At 41.8% G+C, this 19835-nt stretch overlaps 1 protein-coding gene across 4 annotated transcripts in view; it reads left to right on the top strand.

The window, feature by feature from the left end:
- The window catches only part of LOC138759042 (semaphorin-6B-like), a 480615-nt gene that overhangs the window by 384138 nt on the left and 76642 nt on the right, over nt 1-19835 (top strand). For all 4 annotated transcript variants that reach the window (XM_069928857.1, XM_069928854.1, XM_069928856.1 and 1 more), the window contains 2 exons: nt 14523-14613; nt 16886-17005. In XM_069928857.1, the coding sequence (XP_069784958.1) occupies nt 14523-14613; nt 16886-17005 (211 nt within the window). The remainder of the gene's footprint in view (nt 1-14522; nt 14614-16885; nt 17006-19835) is intronic.

Here is a 19835-nt window from a genome sequence, read left to right as displayed (position 1 = left end):
AACTGCATGTGAGTTGGCTGTGTGACCATGGCAGGTTTCCAAACAAGCCTGATCGTACTTCACTGGAGTGCCAATCATGCTCCTGCGGCAAGTACAAATGAACAGCGATTTGTAATAGAGATTTTGACAAAGTGTACCCTCCCTTACTTCAGACAGTCAATTGACCCAACCAATTGAATTTAAAGTTAAAAGTAGTGGGGCAAGTAATCTATTTAAAATTTAATAAGTTTCCTTCACACCAGCCACAGATGTTCAGAACTAATGTTACAAGTTATCTTCTCACAACTTGGCAGCATTACCTCACGTTTGGCAATTCCACTGCACAGTAAATAGTAATTTTGCTGCATTGAAGAGAGATTAAACTGAATTATTTCCAAACAATTTCTTCCATATAGGGAAAGGCCATTGCTGATTTTGCTGTTGGAAAGTCCAAGTGGAAGAAATGACCTGCATTAAAATTAAATTTAACCACCATCTCAAAAGTTCCAGACATATACATTTAAAGTACTGTACACCTTTAACAGCATGACTCTCACTATGGAGATCATTTTTCTAGCCCCACAGAGATTTCAGAGTTGAGTGTATGACCATCAATCGCTAATATGGTAGTTTTGTCAGGTGTCTTTATATGCATTATGGACTGTCCTTTTTTAAAGTCCTCTGTGGTTCTGACTACATCAGGCTGCATGGATCGGAAGATCACGCTCCATCAGATTCAATTTACTTTCCTTTTTAACTCTAAGGGAGCGTAAGTAAGCAATACATTAAATCTGGTGCACACCAAAGAACGCTGTAGTAATGTGAGCCCTGGGATCACGCTTCATGATGTTGACATAGATGTTTAATGGGTCTGAGTGAAATTCTTTCCTCTGTTGTTTTAATCTATTTGAAGTAAATGTACTAACAACTGCGGTAAAATTATAGGGAGGTAAAAATTCACTTGAACACATTCAATGTTGATACACTGGTTTCTCTGAGGGCAGTTTCACCCATAGGTTATGATACTGTTAGCAATGCATTAAGGATATCTTTGTCTCTTTTCTGTGGGGTGCAAATACGTACATCCCTCAAGGTCGACGCACAGTTTGATAAGATAATTAAGAAGGCCTATGGGATGCTGGGATTCATTAATAGGGGGATTGAATTCAGGAGTAGAGAACTCTACAACTCTACAAATCTTTGGCAAATGTTGTGTTCAGTTCTGCTCACCTCATTATAGGAAGGATTTGGAAGCTATGGAGAAGGTGCAGAGGATATTGCCTAGATCAGGAAACAAGTCTTATGAGGCAAGGTTAGCAGAGCAGGAACTTTTCTCTTTGGCCCATAGAAACTTGAGAGGAGACTTGATAGAAGTCTATAAGATTATGAGAGCCATAGGTGGACAACCAGCACCTATTTCCTAGGACATATGTACAAAGTCAAGGGAGGGAGGTTTAGGGGAGACATCAGGGGTAAGTTTTTTTTTACACAGAGAGTTGTGGGAACCTGGAATGCCTTGCCAGGGTGGTGGTGGAAGTTGAAGCATTGGGGGCATTTAAGAGACTCTTAGACAGACACGTGGATGAAAGAAAAATAGAGGGTGATGGGGGTACTTATTTTGTACTTATTTTTAGGAAGTAGGGCACAATATGTACTGTGCTGAATTTTTCTATGTTCTCCCAAACCTCGTACAAGACCATGCCATTTTGCACATTCAGCCAGCAATACGAACTATAAAGCATGCATGCATTTTGTGGATGCTATTGTCTTCTAGATCTTAATAGGTAATATAATATGAAGGGAGAGTTTCAGCTGCCATCAGAGAACTATTGACAGTGGATTCACTTCTGGCTCCTGGGATCAAACATGTTGAATCCTTGACCTTCTTCTGCATCATGTTTACTTGCTGCTTAACCCTGCATTATGCAATCTAAGCCTGATAGCACTGTGCTCTTGGTGGATTGCTTGTGCATTCTGTTGAAGTGTTTGGGTAGGTTCGGCATTGTCAGCTGACTCAGTGCTTTCTCCAGCTTAGGAGGATTTGCTTAGCATTACAATGTTGTCCACCCTTAAGTAGATCAGTAGTTTGAGATTTTAACATTGCAGTGATGGTTAGGTCATAAGACAAGCACTGGGATTAGATTTGTGTTGCCTGCCGTTGAGTTGGGTTTGAATTTCAAACCTGAACGAGCCTTCACTTACTGCCCTTCAGTTCCATTATCTGAAAGTAGGTCAAGCTGCACTGCGTAAATGGATCATGCCAGCTTTAGTTCACTGATTTCTCAATCCTGCCACCATCTCTCAACAATCGCACCTTGTCCAACATTCAATAAAGTTGAACAAAGAGAGTGCGGGAGAACCTTAACGGGTTCTTGCAGCATCTATAGCAGGGGTGGCCAAACATGCTTAATGTAACAGCCACATACGATAAACTTCAGGTGTATGAGAGCTGCAACAATCGCGCAATCACTGCCATGCCCACTAAAACTACCATTGTGACCAGAGGTTTGTATGATTCCTGTCTCAGCCAACATAGTGTCGGATGACTGTGGAATTTTCATCTAAAATGTCAGATGGTTAATGTGAGCAGCTCCTTGGGTCGTTCAGCATTCTCACTGCCTGTGGGAAGAAGCTGTTCCTCAGCCTCGTGGTGCTGCTCAGATCCTCCTGTATCTCTTCCCCGATGCAAGCAGCTGAAAGATGCTGTGTGCAGGGTGGTAGGGGTCCTCATTGATTTTGCGCGCTCTCTTCAGACAACAATCCCGGTAGATCACATCAATGGGGGTGGGAGGGAGACTCCACTGATCCTCTCTGCCACTGTTATGGTCCAGTGGATTTACCACTGATCCTCTCTGCCACTGTTATGGTCCTGTGGATTTACCACTGATCCATTTCTTTGCAGCAGCTGTGATGCAGCCGGCCAGGATGCTCTCGATAGAGCTGCTATAGAAGGGTGACATATTGATGCATCCTGGCTGGCTGAGTGTTTCCAGCATTTTCTTTTTTCATTACAATTAACTAACTCTTCAGGATGGTTTCCAGTGGCCTTACAAATAGGGTGACAGGAGATCACCCGAGAGGCACAAACTTTTTCCCTGAATTTAATAAGTTAAAAACACTTCAGCATACTTTTGTTGGATTTTCCTGCCAGATCAAGTGTTCTGGGAAGAGCCAGGAAGGAACATTGAGTAGACCAAATGTTATGCATCCCTGGACTATATCTAGAGGAAAGCTTTGGTTTTAAAAAATAATGTTTTTAAAGAGGAAAAGCCAGAGAGGTAAGATGACCTATTGTATTGAAATTATAAAAATAAATGTTCAAACAGGAGAAACTGCAATGGGATGGATCTCTCCTATGAATAGATAAAAAAAGGGAAAGAATGTGTCTGATAGTACACTAGGACTGCAGGGGAATTCATGTTTGATGTGTACAGTAATTGCATTCACATTGACTATAGACAAAACAGTGAATGTATTTTCATTATCTCCAGGAGACTCTGTAGCTGGTAAATGTGTTATACGTTACGTAAATGGTTATATGGTTATATGCAAGCCTTTTTCCTGCTAACATAGGGTTGAAAAATCTTCATTCCTCTTTGCTTTTGGGCAGTGGATCTCAACCTTTTTCTTTCCACACATCCCACTTTAAGTATTCCCTATGCCTTAGGTGCTCTATGATTAGTAAAGGATTGCTAAAGGTGGGATATGGGTGGAAAGAAAAAGTTTGGAAACCACTGTTTTAATTGTACCTAATTGGCTTGTTTCATAACTCCAAAGGAAATGAGCCAATGGCAATTTTTCTCAAGCAAAAAATTTCAATAACATTTGGGTCGAGAGCAGTGATTCTCAACCTTCCCTTCCCACTCACATCCCACTTCTTCTTTCTTTCTTTGGCTTGGCTTCGCGGACGAAGATTTATGGAGGGGTAATGTCCACGTCAGCTGCAGGCTCGTTTGTGGCTGACAAGTCCGATGCGGGACAGGCAGACACGATTGCAGTGGTTGCAAGGGAAAATTGGTGGGTTGGGGTTAGGTGTTGGATTTTTCCTCCTTTGTCTTTTGTCAGTGAGGTGGGCTCTGCGGTCTTCTTCAAAGGAGGTTGCTGCCCGCCGAACTGTGAGGCGCCAAGATGCACGGTTTGAGGCGATATCAGCCCACTGGCGGTGGTCAATGTGGCAGGCACCAAGAGATTTCTTTAGGCAGTCCTTGTACCTCTTCTTTGGTGCACCTCTGTCACGGTGGCCAGTGGAGAGCTCACCATATAACACGATCTCCATTCTGGAGACGTGACCTACCCAGCGCAGTTGGATCTTCAGCAGCATGGATTCGATGCTGTTGGCCTCTGCCATCTCGAGTACTTCGATGTTAGGGATGAAGTCGCTCCAGTGAATGTTGAGGATGGAGCAGAGACAATGCTGGTGGAAGCGTTCTAGGAGCCGTAGGTGATGCTGGTAGAGGACCTGTGATTCGGAGCCGAACAGGAGTGCACCAATGGCATAGGGATTACTTAAAGTGGGATGTTAGTGGAAAGAAAAAGGTTGAGAACCACTGGGGTGTGAAGTTGGAAGGTGGTCGATCATTTTTCAGCCCAACCCTGGCTGATATCTGGGATAGAGTTAGATTTGCATGTGAGTTAGGTTTGCATGTGGGTGATTAATACATTAGAAGCAATTACCAAAGGAGAGAAAGAGTAGGATGTGGCATTTAATGTCAACAAGGGGAAGGGAAAGTGCTTCTCAGTGTGAGAATTTTTTTTTCCCCAGACACTTCTACCTTTGACATTATGCACCTTGCTAAGCCTCTAATGGAGGGCTTGTTCTCACCTTGGTTCACTGGGAGTTCAGAGCTTGTCCCAAATCATTTGGTTTCTCTCCAATTGCCAAAGGGTGAGCAACTATTCAGCTGATTGGCATGAGACCAGAACCCATTGGCAATCAAAATCAGAACCAATAACATGCAGTGTGCACTTTGAAGAGTAGCTCTGAATCATAACCAAACCCTCTGGCTGATTAAGTACCATCAGCCTGACATAATGTCAGATGAGTCAAACTGGAAACTGTTAATGCTCTTCATTGAAAATGGATCATTTTCTATAATAATATTTATTTTGAGATAATATATGCTGTATGATGTTTTTTCATATTAACCATGATAAGAGCCTATTGACAAAGCAAATCAAGGAGCTAATAGCATTTGAAGACATTGGTATGAGCTGAGCCAGTTATTTTTTGTCTGCCTTTCATTTCTCTGCACTTTTATTATATATTATTAGAGTCTAAGTCTTGGCAGGTGTAAAAACTTTTGGAGACAGATAAAATATAATCTTTGAAGAGCAAAAACTTTGGTGAAAAAAGCAAGATAGAAACATGAATTTCAATGACACATCAACATATATATTGAAGGTAGAAAACAATCAACACATTTGAACAGTTTATGCACAATTATGTCACATCAATGGAGTGCCCATGAAACTTTGTTCATAAATGTTTGCTCAGTTTTTCGGTCACTTGCTCCCCTCCTGATTCCACTACTATTGACTACCATCCTTGAATTTGTCCAATCACGTTCATGTTAATTGAATGCCCAGGGAGGTATCATAAAATGTACCAGGACCTTTATTTAAATGGAGTAAACTGACCACATGACAGGGCAGCATGATGGTGCAAGTTGCCGAGCTCATGTCTCATAGGATTAAAGACCGGACCTCCGGCACCGTCTGTGTGGAGTTCGCACATTCTTAACTACGAGCTCCAATTAATTGGCCATAGTAAATTGCTCTTCTACATAAGAGAGTGTATATTAATAAGAGTCCATGGAGACTTTTTTCAAATGGGATTAATGTAAGGTTAGCATAAATAGGTGTATGGATTCTGTGGACAGAAGTCTCACTCTGTGACTCCCAATAGCAACGTAGGGTCACTGTAAAGATTCTTGTACAACGAAAAGGAGGAGCAATCATTAGCTTGTGTAAAAGATTGGGAGATATTAAGTACAAAGTGATTTAGTTAACAGAAGGCGACATTGACAAGTTGCTCACATCATATTTTCTTCAGTGTGCTGTCTTTCCAACCATTCCATGTGATTCTGTATTCCATGAGCTTAGCCTCGTCTCTCAAACCTCAATCAATGGCGACACTTGGTCTTCCATCTTGATTTCATTGACCCTGTAATCAAAATGCCATAGCTACTGAATATCAGAGATGTTATATTCAGTGTTGCTGTGAAATTTTTGACTTTGTTACTGTAATCTCCCACACATCATCACTCATGCCCATTCCTGTCCTATTTTTCCTACGGATCTCCTCTCTCACAAACAATTGCTCATTCCACTCTTATCTTCGTCAACTCAATGACCACCCAGATATACTTTGGCTTGTCTTCTTCCCATTGTTTTCAAATAACAAGTACCGGTACATGCACTAATGGTCTCTGCATAGAAAACGTATCAGAAAAAAAACAGAGGATGTGCATTTCATCTCTGTTCTGCAGCATCTCTTATCCCTTGACTTCAATTTCCATCCCAAAAACATTCACATTCAGCAAGACAATTAATGACACCTTCTTTTCTGCCAGTATTCCAAAGGGGCATTGTATCCAGGATATTCGGATTCATTCTTCCATCTCCACTATTGCCCATTCTCTTCTTATGTTATCTTCTATGCCACCACCTGCCCTTTTGCCTTCCTCCTCACACCATCCCGGTTTGCAAACACTCTCCAGATGAAGTTTTACTGTAATCAACGTTTCAGGCCTGAGTCCTTCTTCAAGGTAATTGGGCGTACGTTACTTAAAAGTTGAGTTCCCACTGTCGACTTGGAAATTAAGCAAGGAAAGTTCACTATGAGTCACTTCTGAGTGACTTGAGGACTGTGAAACCCACCTTATGCTTGATTTTCTTGCTGCTGCCACAGAACATTACAGGTGACATCTGATTTCAAATCCACATTGCTGGGCATCAATCTGTGCATGAGCACATCACGTGCACACAGAATCAGATTGCAGAATACACGTGCCATTTTCTGGCTATTGATTTCTGAGTCTTTGATGGTGGCTGTTTCTATAATGAGCAGTGTGACTGACTGGAAGAACTCTATGTACCATTCCACAAAAGCAGCCTAGATTTTAAAACCGATTTCCTAATGAAGTGAGAACAGCAGCTTGGATTGGAATGATAATCATGTAATTCTGCTACTACTTTGTGGCATGTGCATCTCTGTCTAAAGGAAAACTTGGTTTATACCTCTCTGCATATAAGATTTAAAAAAATAAAATAAAAATATTTTAAAAAGAAAGTAAAGGGCACCCTGGAGGAATAATCAAGTTTGAAGGGCTCGAATTTCAGGGGTCGCAGGAGGAAAGATTCACTGTCTTCTTCGGGCCTGGTTGATCCCCTTCTTGGACCTCCTCCTTTTGAAGCCAGAGCTATCTGTCAATTGAATTACAAACAGCAGCACTTCGTCTCAATGATCCCAGTGTTCTCACAAAGGAAACAGGTTTAAATATTACAATGAGTTAAAGGTGATCTTAGCTCATTTAGCTAATGCAGCAGTGCAAGGTTACTCCAGATTGCTTATAGATGACAGTGATACTACTCTTAGTTAATTTAGTGGCAAAGTTTCACTTAAGAAAATTGTCTGGTTCTGAAAATAATTAGGTTGTCCAGCAGCATTTTCTTTATCTCTCTTGTGTCTTATCCAGTCCAGTAAGTAGCCTTTGAAGTTTAAGGCTAAATTTAAGTAACATTTACTTTTCAAATTACACGTGGAACAATAAGAATGGTTCTTCATCGAGCAATCTAGCTGGCTAATTCTAACATTCATTCAGCTTATGAAGTCGAGGAATGAGCGCACAGTTATAGGGGCAGTATGTTAAACACAGTTGTGGGGTTCATTCAAGAGCCTGATGGCTGCGGGGAGGAAACTGCCTTTAAGCCTGTTGGTGCACACTTTTGAACCTTCTCAGCAATGGATGCCAGAGGGCTGGGGAGAGGGAATGTACTCAGGTCTGGTACGATTGGTCTGTTGGCTGTCTGTACTTGGCAGCAGGGGATGTAGATGGAGCCATGGAGGGAAGGGAAGTTACATCCAGTGTTCTGAGCTGTGTGTATTCTTCGTTGGGAGGGAGAGCAGCTCCATGCGGTGATGCATCCAACAAGTTTACTTTCCATGCACTTTATATAGCACAAATAAAGATACAGAACCGACGTTTCAGGCTTGAGCCCCTCATCAAGGATCTAAATGTAGGCAGGCACCCAAACAAAATAGTGGAGTGGGGGGGGGGCAAGGGGAGGACCACAGACCCACAGGCAGGACGTAATAGGTGGATAAGGGAGGGATGGCACACCAGCAAGCAGGGATGTGGGGAGGATGGCTCCACGATTGGAGAGGGAAGGGGGTGGAGAGCTGGAGGAAAGAAGAGAGAGGGATGGGGAAGGTCAAGTCACCTTTATTTATTGTTCATATCATGCTCGCTCAGTAAAGATGAGATATTGTTTCTCCAAGACCACACAGCATATTTACATAAATTTAAGTTAAAATAGAAGTTAAACATATTAAAATATTAAGACGTATACAGTAAAAGTCCACAGTACACTATCCACATATGTTCTGGGAATTCAGGAGCGTAATGGAAGTACATGAGGCCATGGACAGAAATGTCAACGCAGGAATGGGGTACAAAATTGAAATGGTTGGCCACTGGGAGATCCCTGCCACTGATGCAGATAGAGCGAAGGTGCTCAGTGAAGTGATCTCCCAGTCTGCGCCCAGTCTCTCTGATGTAGAGAAGGCCACAATGGGAGCACCGGATGCAGTAGACGACTCCCACATATTTACAAGTGAGGTGTTGCTTCACTTGTTTTGGGGGCCCCGAATGGTGGTGATGGAAGAGGTGCAGGCACATGTGTGGCCCTTAACTTATGGAGAATCGCAATTTAATTTCTCTCATCGCCCTCACCTCTTGATCAAACAAGAGTGGGGTCCACCACCAAAGACCTAGAATTGTTGGAATTTTAGCAGGTCACTTTCCCCTCAAGAGCTTGGTTAGTGGGGTATGGGCACGGATCCCCGACAATCTTTGCCATTGAAAGAAAAAGGCCTAGAGAAAAGAAAGAGATAAGGTAATATTGTGAAACAACTTGCTTTCTGAACTGGGCTTTTTATCACAGCTTAAATGTAATTGTACTACATAAATTCTTATGTCACATCGCTAAATATAATCCTAGACCTCTGTAAATAATATAAATTGTCTTGGGTGGACCTCAGATTTTAAAGGAAAACATTGTAGTTGTTGGAAAGTGAGTTGAATTTTACATACAGGTTTGCAAGAATGCTCTTATAACAACTGGCACGCCTTCTTGACAGGAATTTCAAAGATTGCTGTAATTCTTTTGCTATTGACAATTTTAATCTCTCAATAAAGTCAACAGCTGAAAGAGGTCTCTGTTCCATTTTGATTGTCAAATGTGTACAGAGATCAAAAGAAATAGACTCTTTCTGGTTTGTAATCTCTGCTCAGAATCTCCTGAATTTTGACAGCCCATTATAGTAATAATGTGCCTGGAATATGTTTTATTCATACAAACTATTACTGATATTCAAGCAGCTGGAAATTCTTCTGAATGCCCTTTGAAGGATAAAATTACAATTTTTGACCGAATTTTGAATTTTTTTTTAAAATCTACTCAAATTGCACTCATCTCTTGCTTGAACATTGAAATTAGTGCCTCTAGTTTTTCTGTGACAGAAGTACAGTACAGCTCCAATTATTTGAAATGATCGGGACCAGACCTATTTCAGATGACTGAATGTTTTAGATAACTGGTCAATTTTTAAAAACAGCCCAGTAGCAACAGCAAATCACTTGTATCAATGTTTAAACAACAACAAACAACAAGGGAAGGCTTTTTAAACATTAAAATAATGTTTAATTCTCACCCAAAAAAAATGCTGGCCGTCGTCGATCCCTGACACGTCCACACTGCTGCTACCAATCACGGGGAGGTTTCCCAGGCTGGCGGGTCAGCAGGCTCCTGTTTCCCCGTGAGCCCATTATGGCAGGGGCTGTTCCGACTTTGCGTTCTGGTTTTCGAGGTTGGAGCCCAACCCAGACCCAGTCTTCGCCTGCGCACGTTCTCCCTCCCAACTGCCGCTGATAATCACCGACACCTCTTACCCAGGAGCCCGAGGTCCCGCTCATGCCCGAGAGGCCGCTCTCCTTCATGACACCTGGACAAGGGATTCTTCTGACCGCTTGCAGCTAGAAGACAGTGGCATGCAGTTTGAGAGGGAGAGTTGGAGAGAAAAGTCAAGAGGGGAAGATAAAGAAGAAATGGAAAGAGAGAGGGGAGGAAATTGCCTGAAACGAGGGCAATCGTCATTCTAATTTCATAGCGGGTGAATTTTTTTTTCAACCTGTGAGGTCAGTTCAGCTCTGAAAAAATTTTGGATAATTGAAGATTTCTGATTTTTTTTGGATATCATTTATCTGAAATTTTTCAGAGCCACCACATCCGGTTTCAAACATTTTTTGGATTAAATAAGGATTTTGGATAATCCGATTTCATATCATCCGAGTTGTACTTTACTTAAAATGTTGCCTCAGACTGTTTGAAGTTCACCTCCTCTTCACTTGCGATTCTTCAAAGGCTGGCCGCAGCAAAAATTTTGACGTTAATAGACTGATGCTCACTCAGCGAGGTTGAACCTCATTAGGAAGTCCTTGATCCTTGGAAATAAAGAGTTGCCTTGTCTTCCAGAAGCTATTTCAATGCATACATAGTGTTTGGCTGATAGTAAAGAACCATCAGAGGATGAATGATCATCCCACGACAGAGCTTCTTGTCAATTTTAAGAGTGTTATGCTTAAATCTAAAATGGGAGTGTTCAGTTTAAACAAAAACCATTGGCAAAATTAAAGAGGCAAGTTGGTGGAGTAAGTAGAGCTGCAGGTAGAGTTTGGTAATCAATTGCAAGCAATTAAAGGCAATAGTTCAAAAATTGGAAGATAATTTGAAAATATGAAAATACAACAATGGTATATAGAAATGAATAAATGTATTCCATTAGAAAAAATAACATATAGTTTAAGAAATAATATTGAAATATTCGAACAAGTATGGGAGCCTTACATTAAATACAATAGCGAAAACCTACCGGGGACAAACATTACCTAAGTTGATGGAAGGAGAAGGAAAGAAAAGAATGGACTCAGTAGAATTTCTGGTGTATTTTTGTTGAATGACAACATTGTCTCACTGGCTTAATGCAACCTAGATTGTATACCTAAAATGGATGAGGGGGGGGGTGGGGGGGTGGCTTGGGAGGAGGGAGGGGGAGGGAGAAAAAGTCACTGTATATGTGTGAAAAAGAAATAGTGTATATCATGGCTAATGTGATTTATGGTGTGAAAAATAAAAAATTTAAAAAATATATATATATATCAATGTATATACCATACTTAAAGAATTAAAAAGTCCACTGATTCAAGATTCCTTTATTGTTATGGTAGTAAAAACAGTTCAGTATGAGACAGAATTTACTTTAGTCTACCCTAAGGCAGACAGATTCTGCATCAGCAGAAATTGCCTGAAGCGCCTCTTACAGTCAGAGAAAGAGAAGCGAAAGAGAATTCCCCCCCCCCCCCCACTGAACCACTGAGTGTCCGTGGAGTCGCCTCCTGCACTCTCCAGCGTCCGCAGCCACACAGACCAGTCCAAACCATCGGCAACCCAAGCTCCACATCCAAATCTCCGACATGATCAGGAAATGTACAGCGCCTTAAGCACCCTCTCGCATCTCAGTTCCAATACCTGGTATCCCTTCAGCCAGTCTTGAGCCCATCTCCACCCATCCGCGGCCTGGTGCGAATCCCTCAACCTCAGTCGCTAGCAACCCATAGCCTGGAAAAGTTATTCAACTTAAAACCATGTTTATTTTCTCTGGAGTGGAAGAGGCTGAGGCATCCTGATAGAGGTATACAAAATGATAGAAAGAGAAAGGAGGAGTTGGCTATTTCCCATCATGACAAGAGAACAATGGTTTGAGATGAGAAGTAGGAGGTTTAGCAGGGATCTGAGAGGGAATTTTTCATGCAGAGTGGTTGGATCAAAAAACTGGGAGAGTTGCGCAGTCAAGTAAATCCAGCAGAAGGTGATGTGGATGACTGTGGGGTTGGATGGTCTGTCAAAACATGGAACAGGTTCCTCCAATGCATCACTCACACCCACAGTGCACTCAGAAATTAGCTCTGAACCTCAGCACTGAGAGGCTGCCCTGCTCACCACACATCACACAACCTCAGCCCTCACAAATAGCCTTTTGTCCAATTTCCTCACACTGAATCACCATCCTTCCATTCCCTCCAGTAACAACATCCCTCCTTTATTGTCTGGGTGATATAAGGGTCCCTTTTCTACTCCTGCTTGCATAAGCAAATAAACTTGGTATAAAAGACAATACCATTCACCCAAGTAAATCACAAATGTCTGTAGACACTGTGGTTGAAGTAAAAACACAATGCTGGATACCTCAATGAGGGGCTCAACCCTGAAATGTTGGTTATCTATATATTTGCTGGGAGAATCAGAAACTCACTACTGTGGCGGCACACTTCTCTCGCGGCGAACCGGCCCCGCTTGTATCGCCTCGCCAGCAGGGCAGCCACGGGAAGATGGCGCTGTCGGGTGACCTCGGTGCCTCGTGGCTTAGGCCAAAGCATGCGCCTCGGGCAAACCTGATGATGTCACCCCCCAGCGCAGGGGCGGAGCGCACACCGCCCTTAAAGGGCGCGTGCGATGTTTGAATAAGTCAGTTCAACTGAAACCCCTCAGCGTCCTGTGGTGTGTTTCAGAGTTAGTAGCTGCCACTACACTACAAAGACCAAGACTGCTGTGTACAATGCATGTGTTGTCAGACCCTTCCTGTGTGGTAGCTAGACTTGGATCATCTATTGGAAGCAGGAGAGGAAACTCAATAGTTTTCACCCGCACAGCCTTCACCGCATGCTCGACATCACCTGAAGGGACAAAGCCCCAAAGTCCTCAGAATTTGCCAAGGCGCATCCTCTACGGAGAACTAGCAACAGGCAAGAGGAACATTTGTAAACCCCAGCTTCAAGGACCTCTGCAAGCGTGACATGAAAGCCTTAAGAATCAGCACAGATTGCTGGGAGGATTCAGCAGATGACTGCAACAAATGGCGAGGTACTCTTCATCAACACCTAGAGCAAGGCACGAGTGATCTTGAGTCAATTTGAGGAGCGGAGAGCTAAATGGAGAGAACAGCGGACAACAATTCGATGATGCACTGCACATGAAGCAACTGTGGCTGAGCCTACCATTCCAGAATTGGCCTGAAAGCCACAGTTGACACTGCTCAACAACCCAGCGTCTACCAGAGGCACATTACCCACGGTCGACCATGACCGACGAGGGCCTCATCGATAATTCACCTGATGAGTTTCTCCAGTATTGTGTTTTCACTATTCACCCAAAGCAGTGGCTGTCAATTGAACTGCAAATTACAGCACAATGCAGGCCCTTCAGCCCATAATTTTGATTTAATTTTTAATGTAGACACACAGCATGGTAACAGGCCCTTCCATGCCGCCCAATTACCCTGATGTTATACTGACCAGCATAAACATACTCCAAAATGATTTGATTTTTTTTAGCTCACATCCATAACCCTTTATTTTTTCCATATCCACATGCCTATCTAAGAGCCTTTCAAATGTCCCTATTGTACCAGCCTCCACATTCTAGGCACCCACCTGTCTCTATGTTTAAAAAGAATGTATCTCTGACAACTCCTCAAAACTTTTCTCCACTCTTCCATCATTGAACCGATGATATTACTGTATCAAGAAATTCAGCGGGTCTTTGAAGGCACCCTACATGTTGGGCACTACAGTATTCTCTCGTTTTAATGGATAGATTGCTCAGAGTGAAATATTTTGCTGTCTTTTTTAACAATTAGGATATAGTCAACTGTGTAAAGTGGGGTGTGGTGACATTCCATAGGCACTGAAAGACAGTGAAAGAAAATATAGGCCATAGAAACAACGGCCCCGGTCCGGGCAGAGGGTAGGCGGCGGCGGCCCCGATCCGGGCAAAAGCGAAGGGGAGGCGGCGGCCCCGGCCTCGGATGTGTTTACATATTAATGTAATAAATAAAATGCTGAGCTGAAGCAAAAGAATTAATCTGTAATGAAAAATATATTAAAGACTGACATACATTTTTTGATTGAAGGAAGATTGCCTCTACATTCTAATGAAAACTAAGCTGTTAACACTGCGTAGATGGCCAGTCAACCAACAGCTTATTTATAGTTGTTTACTTCCCACCATAGAATTGATTTCTTTGTTGCATGTGCAATACCAAAAGAAGAATAAGCGTGGGTTACAAGAACGTTTCAGGTTAATTTGCTTTCTACTCTTACTTCAAATGAAGTATGGCCATGGCATTTAACTCTGACTGGTTTTCTGAGCACTAATATGATCCATTTCTTATCCGTTTACAAACTGATGGTCTTGATCTATTCCAGATGGATACCCTGGAGTCTCTTGGACCTAGTATCAGTGGAATGGCAAGGTGCCCCTACGATCCGAAACAGGCTAACGTTGCACTCTTTGCTGGTAAGACATACCCGTGACTTCAGTTTCTTTTACCTGTATTAAATGTATTAACCAACTGAAGGGAACATATATTTAATAAAAAACTTTAAATGGGGCCATATTACACAGGATACAAAACAGGGTTGCACCCTCACTTTGCTTTTGTTAACTGTTGAATGAGTTATCGCCAGCCCTTCCAGCGGGATCCAGCAATGCAAGCACAGAAGGTGCAGAGACACCAGAAAAGTTCTGGGGTCAAACCAAAGTTTATACTGGAACAAAATTGGGCTACCCTCACTGTCAGAGCCCAGGGAATGGCAAAATACACCAAATTCCATCCCCTATCATTGTCTTGAGAAGGTCCATTTTCAATGTTCATCAAGGGAAAATGTTCTAATGGTTGGAGTTTGCACCAAGGAAGATGATTGTGGTCATTAGAAATGTACCACTCCAGCCACTTCATCATTGAGCCACCCTTCCATCATGAAATGAAAAAGTTTGTTGATAGCACATAGTTCATTTCATTTTACTCTTCCATGAGATATGACCCTGACAACTATCAGACAGAGAGTAAAAGAGCTGGCCTTTAATATTCATGCCACCAAAGTGCCAGGTAGTTGGTGCCTCCAGCAAAACAGAGCCTTATGGTTGAAATTTACTAGCACTGCAAACCTTTCACTATTAGTCTTGGATGCGTCCATCAACCAGAAACTCAACTGAACCAGTCAGATAAATACTGTAAAAGTAAGAGAATGTTATAGACTGAGTGTTCCATTACAAATTACTCAACTCCTGATACATCATTTACAATGCTTCGATGAGTGTAACTCTTACAACACTTGAGGCTTTAAACCATCGAGAACAAGGCAACCCTCTTGATGTATACTGTTCCCTCATACTAAATATGCATTAATTTCACATTGGCACACAGTGGTTGTAATATGTATCATTTACAAGTGTTCAGCAGTCAAACACCTGGATTCCTCCCACAATAAAACCAAAACTCCTGACTTCTGCCATCAAGAAAGACAATAGCAGTAGGGAACACCACAACATGTTCTCTTCCATGTCACACACCATTCTGATCTGTTGTTTATTTGCTGCCGCTGAGACTAAACGATGTCACTCCCCAACAAACAGAAGTCAACACCTCAAGACAGCAGCCCACCCCCACCTTCTCCAGGGCAGATAGAGAAGGACATTTAATATGCTGGTCCTGACAGCAGTACCCAGATAAATTAAATTTTAAATTTAGACATACAGCATAGTAACAGGCCCTTCCGGCCCATGCCGCCCAATTACATCCAAATGACATATAATTCCCATTACATTTTGAAGAGTGGGAGGAAACCGGAGCACCTGGAGGAAACATACATGGGAAGAACGTTCAAACTCATTACAGACTATGCCAGATTCGAACCCGGTCTCTGGCACTGTAACAGTGTTACGATAACCGCTGGCCGCCCTGAAAAACTAATACAAAATAATATTGTGGAAGTGGCAAAATGGCACAGCTTATCCTTCTCTCTTTGTTCCTCCATTTTATACAATGCAAACTCAGGATTTGAAGTTATCAGGAAAAATTTATAAGAGCCATTGCTTGTTAAATGATGCTGTTAAGAACAGGAAGGAAATTGAAGACTGCTCCGGATAAATCTTTAGCATCCGTGTACCAGGATATCACATAGAACCTCAGGTGGAAGAAGTGAGAAGTGAAGAGCATCCATTCTCAACCTTTATTTGGCCATATCCACCCACCCCCCCCCCCCCCACCAGGAACCTGCTGAAGATTTATGGGCCCACTTCCCTGTGAAGAAGTCGTTTTGGTTTCTTCCGTACTTCTCACCTACTGACGATATATTAAAAAAAATTTATGGTAGGTGAGGTGAAAAGAAAACAAGGCTTTTACTTAAGCATGCTGTGGCCCTCAGTGTGGGGGTAGGGGTGGACGCATAGGGCCTCTGATGTGATGGCTGGTAAAGAAGACATTTAGAGTTCAAATGGTCTGATAACTCCAGTGTATCTGTCAGTGGGATGGAATTCACATGATACTCAGACTGATCTCCCTTGCTCTTCCAAGTCACTCCACTATCAAATGTGAACATTAGTCTGGTAGAGGGCATGAGTATGATGGGCCAAATGGCCTCCTGTTCTATAGCTATTCTTTGAACCCTTGATAATCAGTGAGAAAGAATACACTTTCAGCAATATTTGCTGTTGAATGTTCTATCATTTTCCATGTAGTAGATGATTATTGGGCTAAGTCTAACCAATTGTTATTTTCTTGCCATAGATAATAAGCTTTTCACGGGAACAGTCACTGATTTCCTGGCGATTGATGCAGTTATCTATCGGAGCCTGGGAGGTAGTCCAACTCTCCGAACTGTCAAACATGACTCCAAATGGTTCAAAGGTAGGTCAAGTCATGCACCCACCCACAAGAATAACTAACAGCGAGGATCTGAGAAACCTCCCATAACACTTCAACTTGGGACTCACTGCACACTTTTACACCCGTCTTCCAACAAATCTACTTGCATTTATAGAATTAAAGCAAAATACAACAATACAAAGGATGAATTAACACACAAAAGTGCTGGAGAAACTCAGCAGGTCTTGCAGTGTCCATAGGGGATAAAGATATATGTCCAATGTTTTGGGCCTGACCGCATTGTCAAAGTTCATACAAGGCAAGCAGTGATGGTTTGCTGAGATTCTCTGGAAACCAACTGACCCAAGTGCACCAACTGAATGACAAAATGACAATAGGTCATTTCAATGTTTTAATGGCCAGAATTATTTTAAAATTTGGGAACTTCCCAATAGGTAACTTAAGTTATAAAGGCTGATATACATTGCAAAGCATTTTGTTAATGGAGATAGCACAGTTGTGGCATCTTCCCTCTTCACCTGTAGAAGGCTCAAGATGTGAACTTAAATTTTAGTGAAAATCTGCACAATGTTGTTCTGTCATTTACTGGTAGTCGGGAAGTTTTTTGATGGCAATCCAAAGTTTTGTGGATGTACGGCTAACACTTGGAAATTCCACCACATTCCTCTGCTGTGCACAAGTGAGATTCATTTTGTGTGGAGGAGATTCCACTGGATGGGATCTGCCTGAGAAATCAGATTAGGAATTTGGCCCATCTAAAGTCATGTGTGTTTTCTCAAAGGAAATTTTGGTTCTTTCTGTGCACTTGAAATTTGGCCACGAAAGGAACCTCTTGGTCTCAGTGTTGTTACCCTCGACCTGAAGCTATCCCTTCAGTCAAGGAGAGAAGAAAAGCAAATGTAGTTAATGATATAAGAAGATCCTAGATGTTAAGTATAACATGCTAAAATATTCATGACATGTTCTGAGTGACCCAATTATATCCCAATGCCGTAATCATTTCTAGAAACCTATCAATCTCCATATAGTGTGTGCTGTTAGAAATTTAAACCTGAAATCTTCTGAATCAAAGAGCATTGAGATTCATGAAGCTTATTAAAATTCATAGTAATGTTCCTAAAAACTTTAAAGGAGGCTATATAAAATATTTCAAGAAAAATTAGCAGAAAGAATTGTGTGTTGTAAAATTGCTGAGAAGAGTTGATTGAAATGGAGTTGATTGCTTTTTCTGGTCCGTTAGAATTTTAGGGCAGGGTATGATCATTGAAATGGATATTTAAATAAAAGGACAGCTCTAACCAAAAATACTTTCCACAGAAAAGTCAAAATGCAGTAAAACTTTGAAAATCCATTTTCCCATTGTTTGTAAGTTCTGATGGTTTGGCATCTGACTCAATGGATACCCATTCTCATGCTCCCTTAGGACTCAGGAGTCTTGATTCCCTATTCACTTGAACAAACCAGGGCTCTGCTCCTCATGCTTTCTGCAACTCCCAGGTTCCCCACACTCCAAGACCTCATTTCTCTCGCTCCCTTTAAACTGAGTGGATTCATTACTGTGTATCATCCATAAAAGACAATATAGAATCAGATTCAGATTTCAGATTTATGGTCAGAGTACATATAGGAATTACATAGATTCTTTTTCCTGTGGGTGAGGCAGAATTACCACCTATTGGTAGAGCAAAAAAAGCCAACATATACATGTAAACAAAGACTGAAAACAGATAATGAATGTAAAATAACTGACTGTGCAGAGAAAATTTTAAAAGTCTATAAAGTGCAAAAGTAAGAGTCCTTAAACAAGTCCCTGATTGAGTTAGTTGTTGAGGAATCTGATGGTGGAGAGGGAAACAGTTGTTCCTGAACCTGGTGGTGTGAGTCTTGTGGCAACCGTACCTCTTTCCTGATGGCAACAGCGAGAACAGAGCGTGTGATGGGTGGTGTGGATCCTTGATGATGCCTGCTGCACAGCATTCACTGTAGATCTTCTCGATAGTGCGGAAGGTTTTGCCTGTGATGTTCTGGGCTATTTCCACTACCTTTTGGAGATGCTTTTTGCTCAAGGGTATTGGTGTCCCCATACCAGACCATGATGGAGCTGGTCAACACTCTTTCCACAACACATCTGTAGAAATTCGCCAGGGTTTCAAGTGTCATGCCAAACCTCTGCAAAACCCCTGTGGAAGTCAAGACACTGATGAGCTTTCTTCACAATGTCATTAGTGTGTTGGGTCCAGGAAAGATCCTCTGAGATAATGACTCCCAAGAACTTAAATTTGCTCACCCTCTCCACCTCTGATCCCCCAGTGATCACTGGATCATACACCCATGGTTTTCCCTTCCTGAAGTATTTGTGTATCAATTGGAATAACGTCCAGTGGTGCAGACAATCTGCAAGCCCAGCATCATCAAATTTTTGACCACACCAGATTAATGTAGTTTTACTGGATTTTCTCATATTATAATTATTTAGTGCTTCTCTCATTAATTTTCCTTTTTGTAATATTTCCTATATTTACAGCAGTACTGAAACAATCTTAGTCAATCCAGGTTCTTACATTTAAATGAAAAAACTCATACATCAGAGAACAATTTTACAATGCTAATTGAACCAGGGGTTATGACAACATACAGTTCCTCCTTTCACTATGTGAGTTTTATGTATGGGTTCTTTGACACCGATAGCTTTTTAAATAAATTGGACCAGATATCGATTCCTTCCAACATTTTTGTCAGTTTCCATGGCAACTTGATCAGAACCATAATATTTTTATTTGGATTCTTTCCTGTCAGCTGGTCATCAATTTCTGTTTTTATTGATCTGTACTTTCCCCTTTAATAGCTACCT

This window comes from Narcine bancroftii, chromosome 3 (assembly GCF_036971445.1).
Source record: "Narcine bancroftii isolate sNarBan1 chromosome 3, sNarBan1.hap1, whole genome shotgun sequence".
NCBI classification, from domain to species: domain Eukaryota; kingdom Metazoa; phylum Chordata; class Chondrichthyes; order Torpediniformes; family Narcinidae; genus Narcine; species Narcine bancroftii.
The sequence above is the reverse complement of the archived record's forward strand: the minus strand, read 5'-3'. Positions and strand labels throughout refer to the sequence as shown.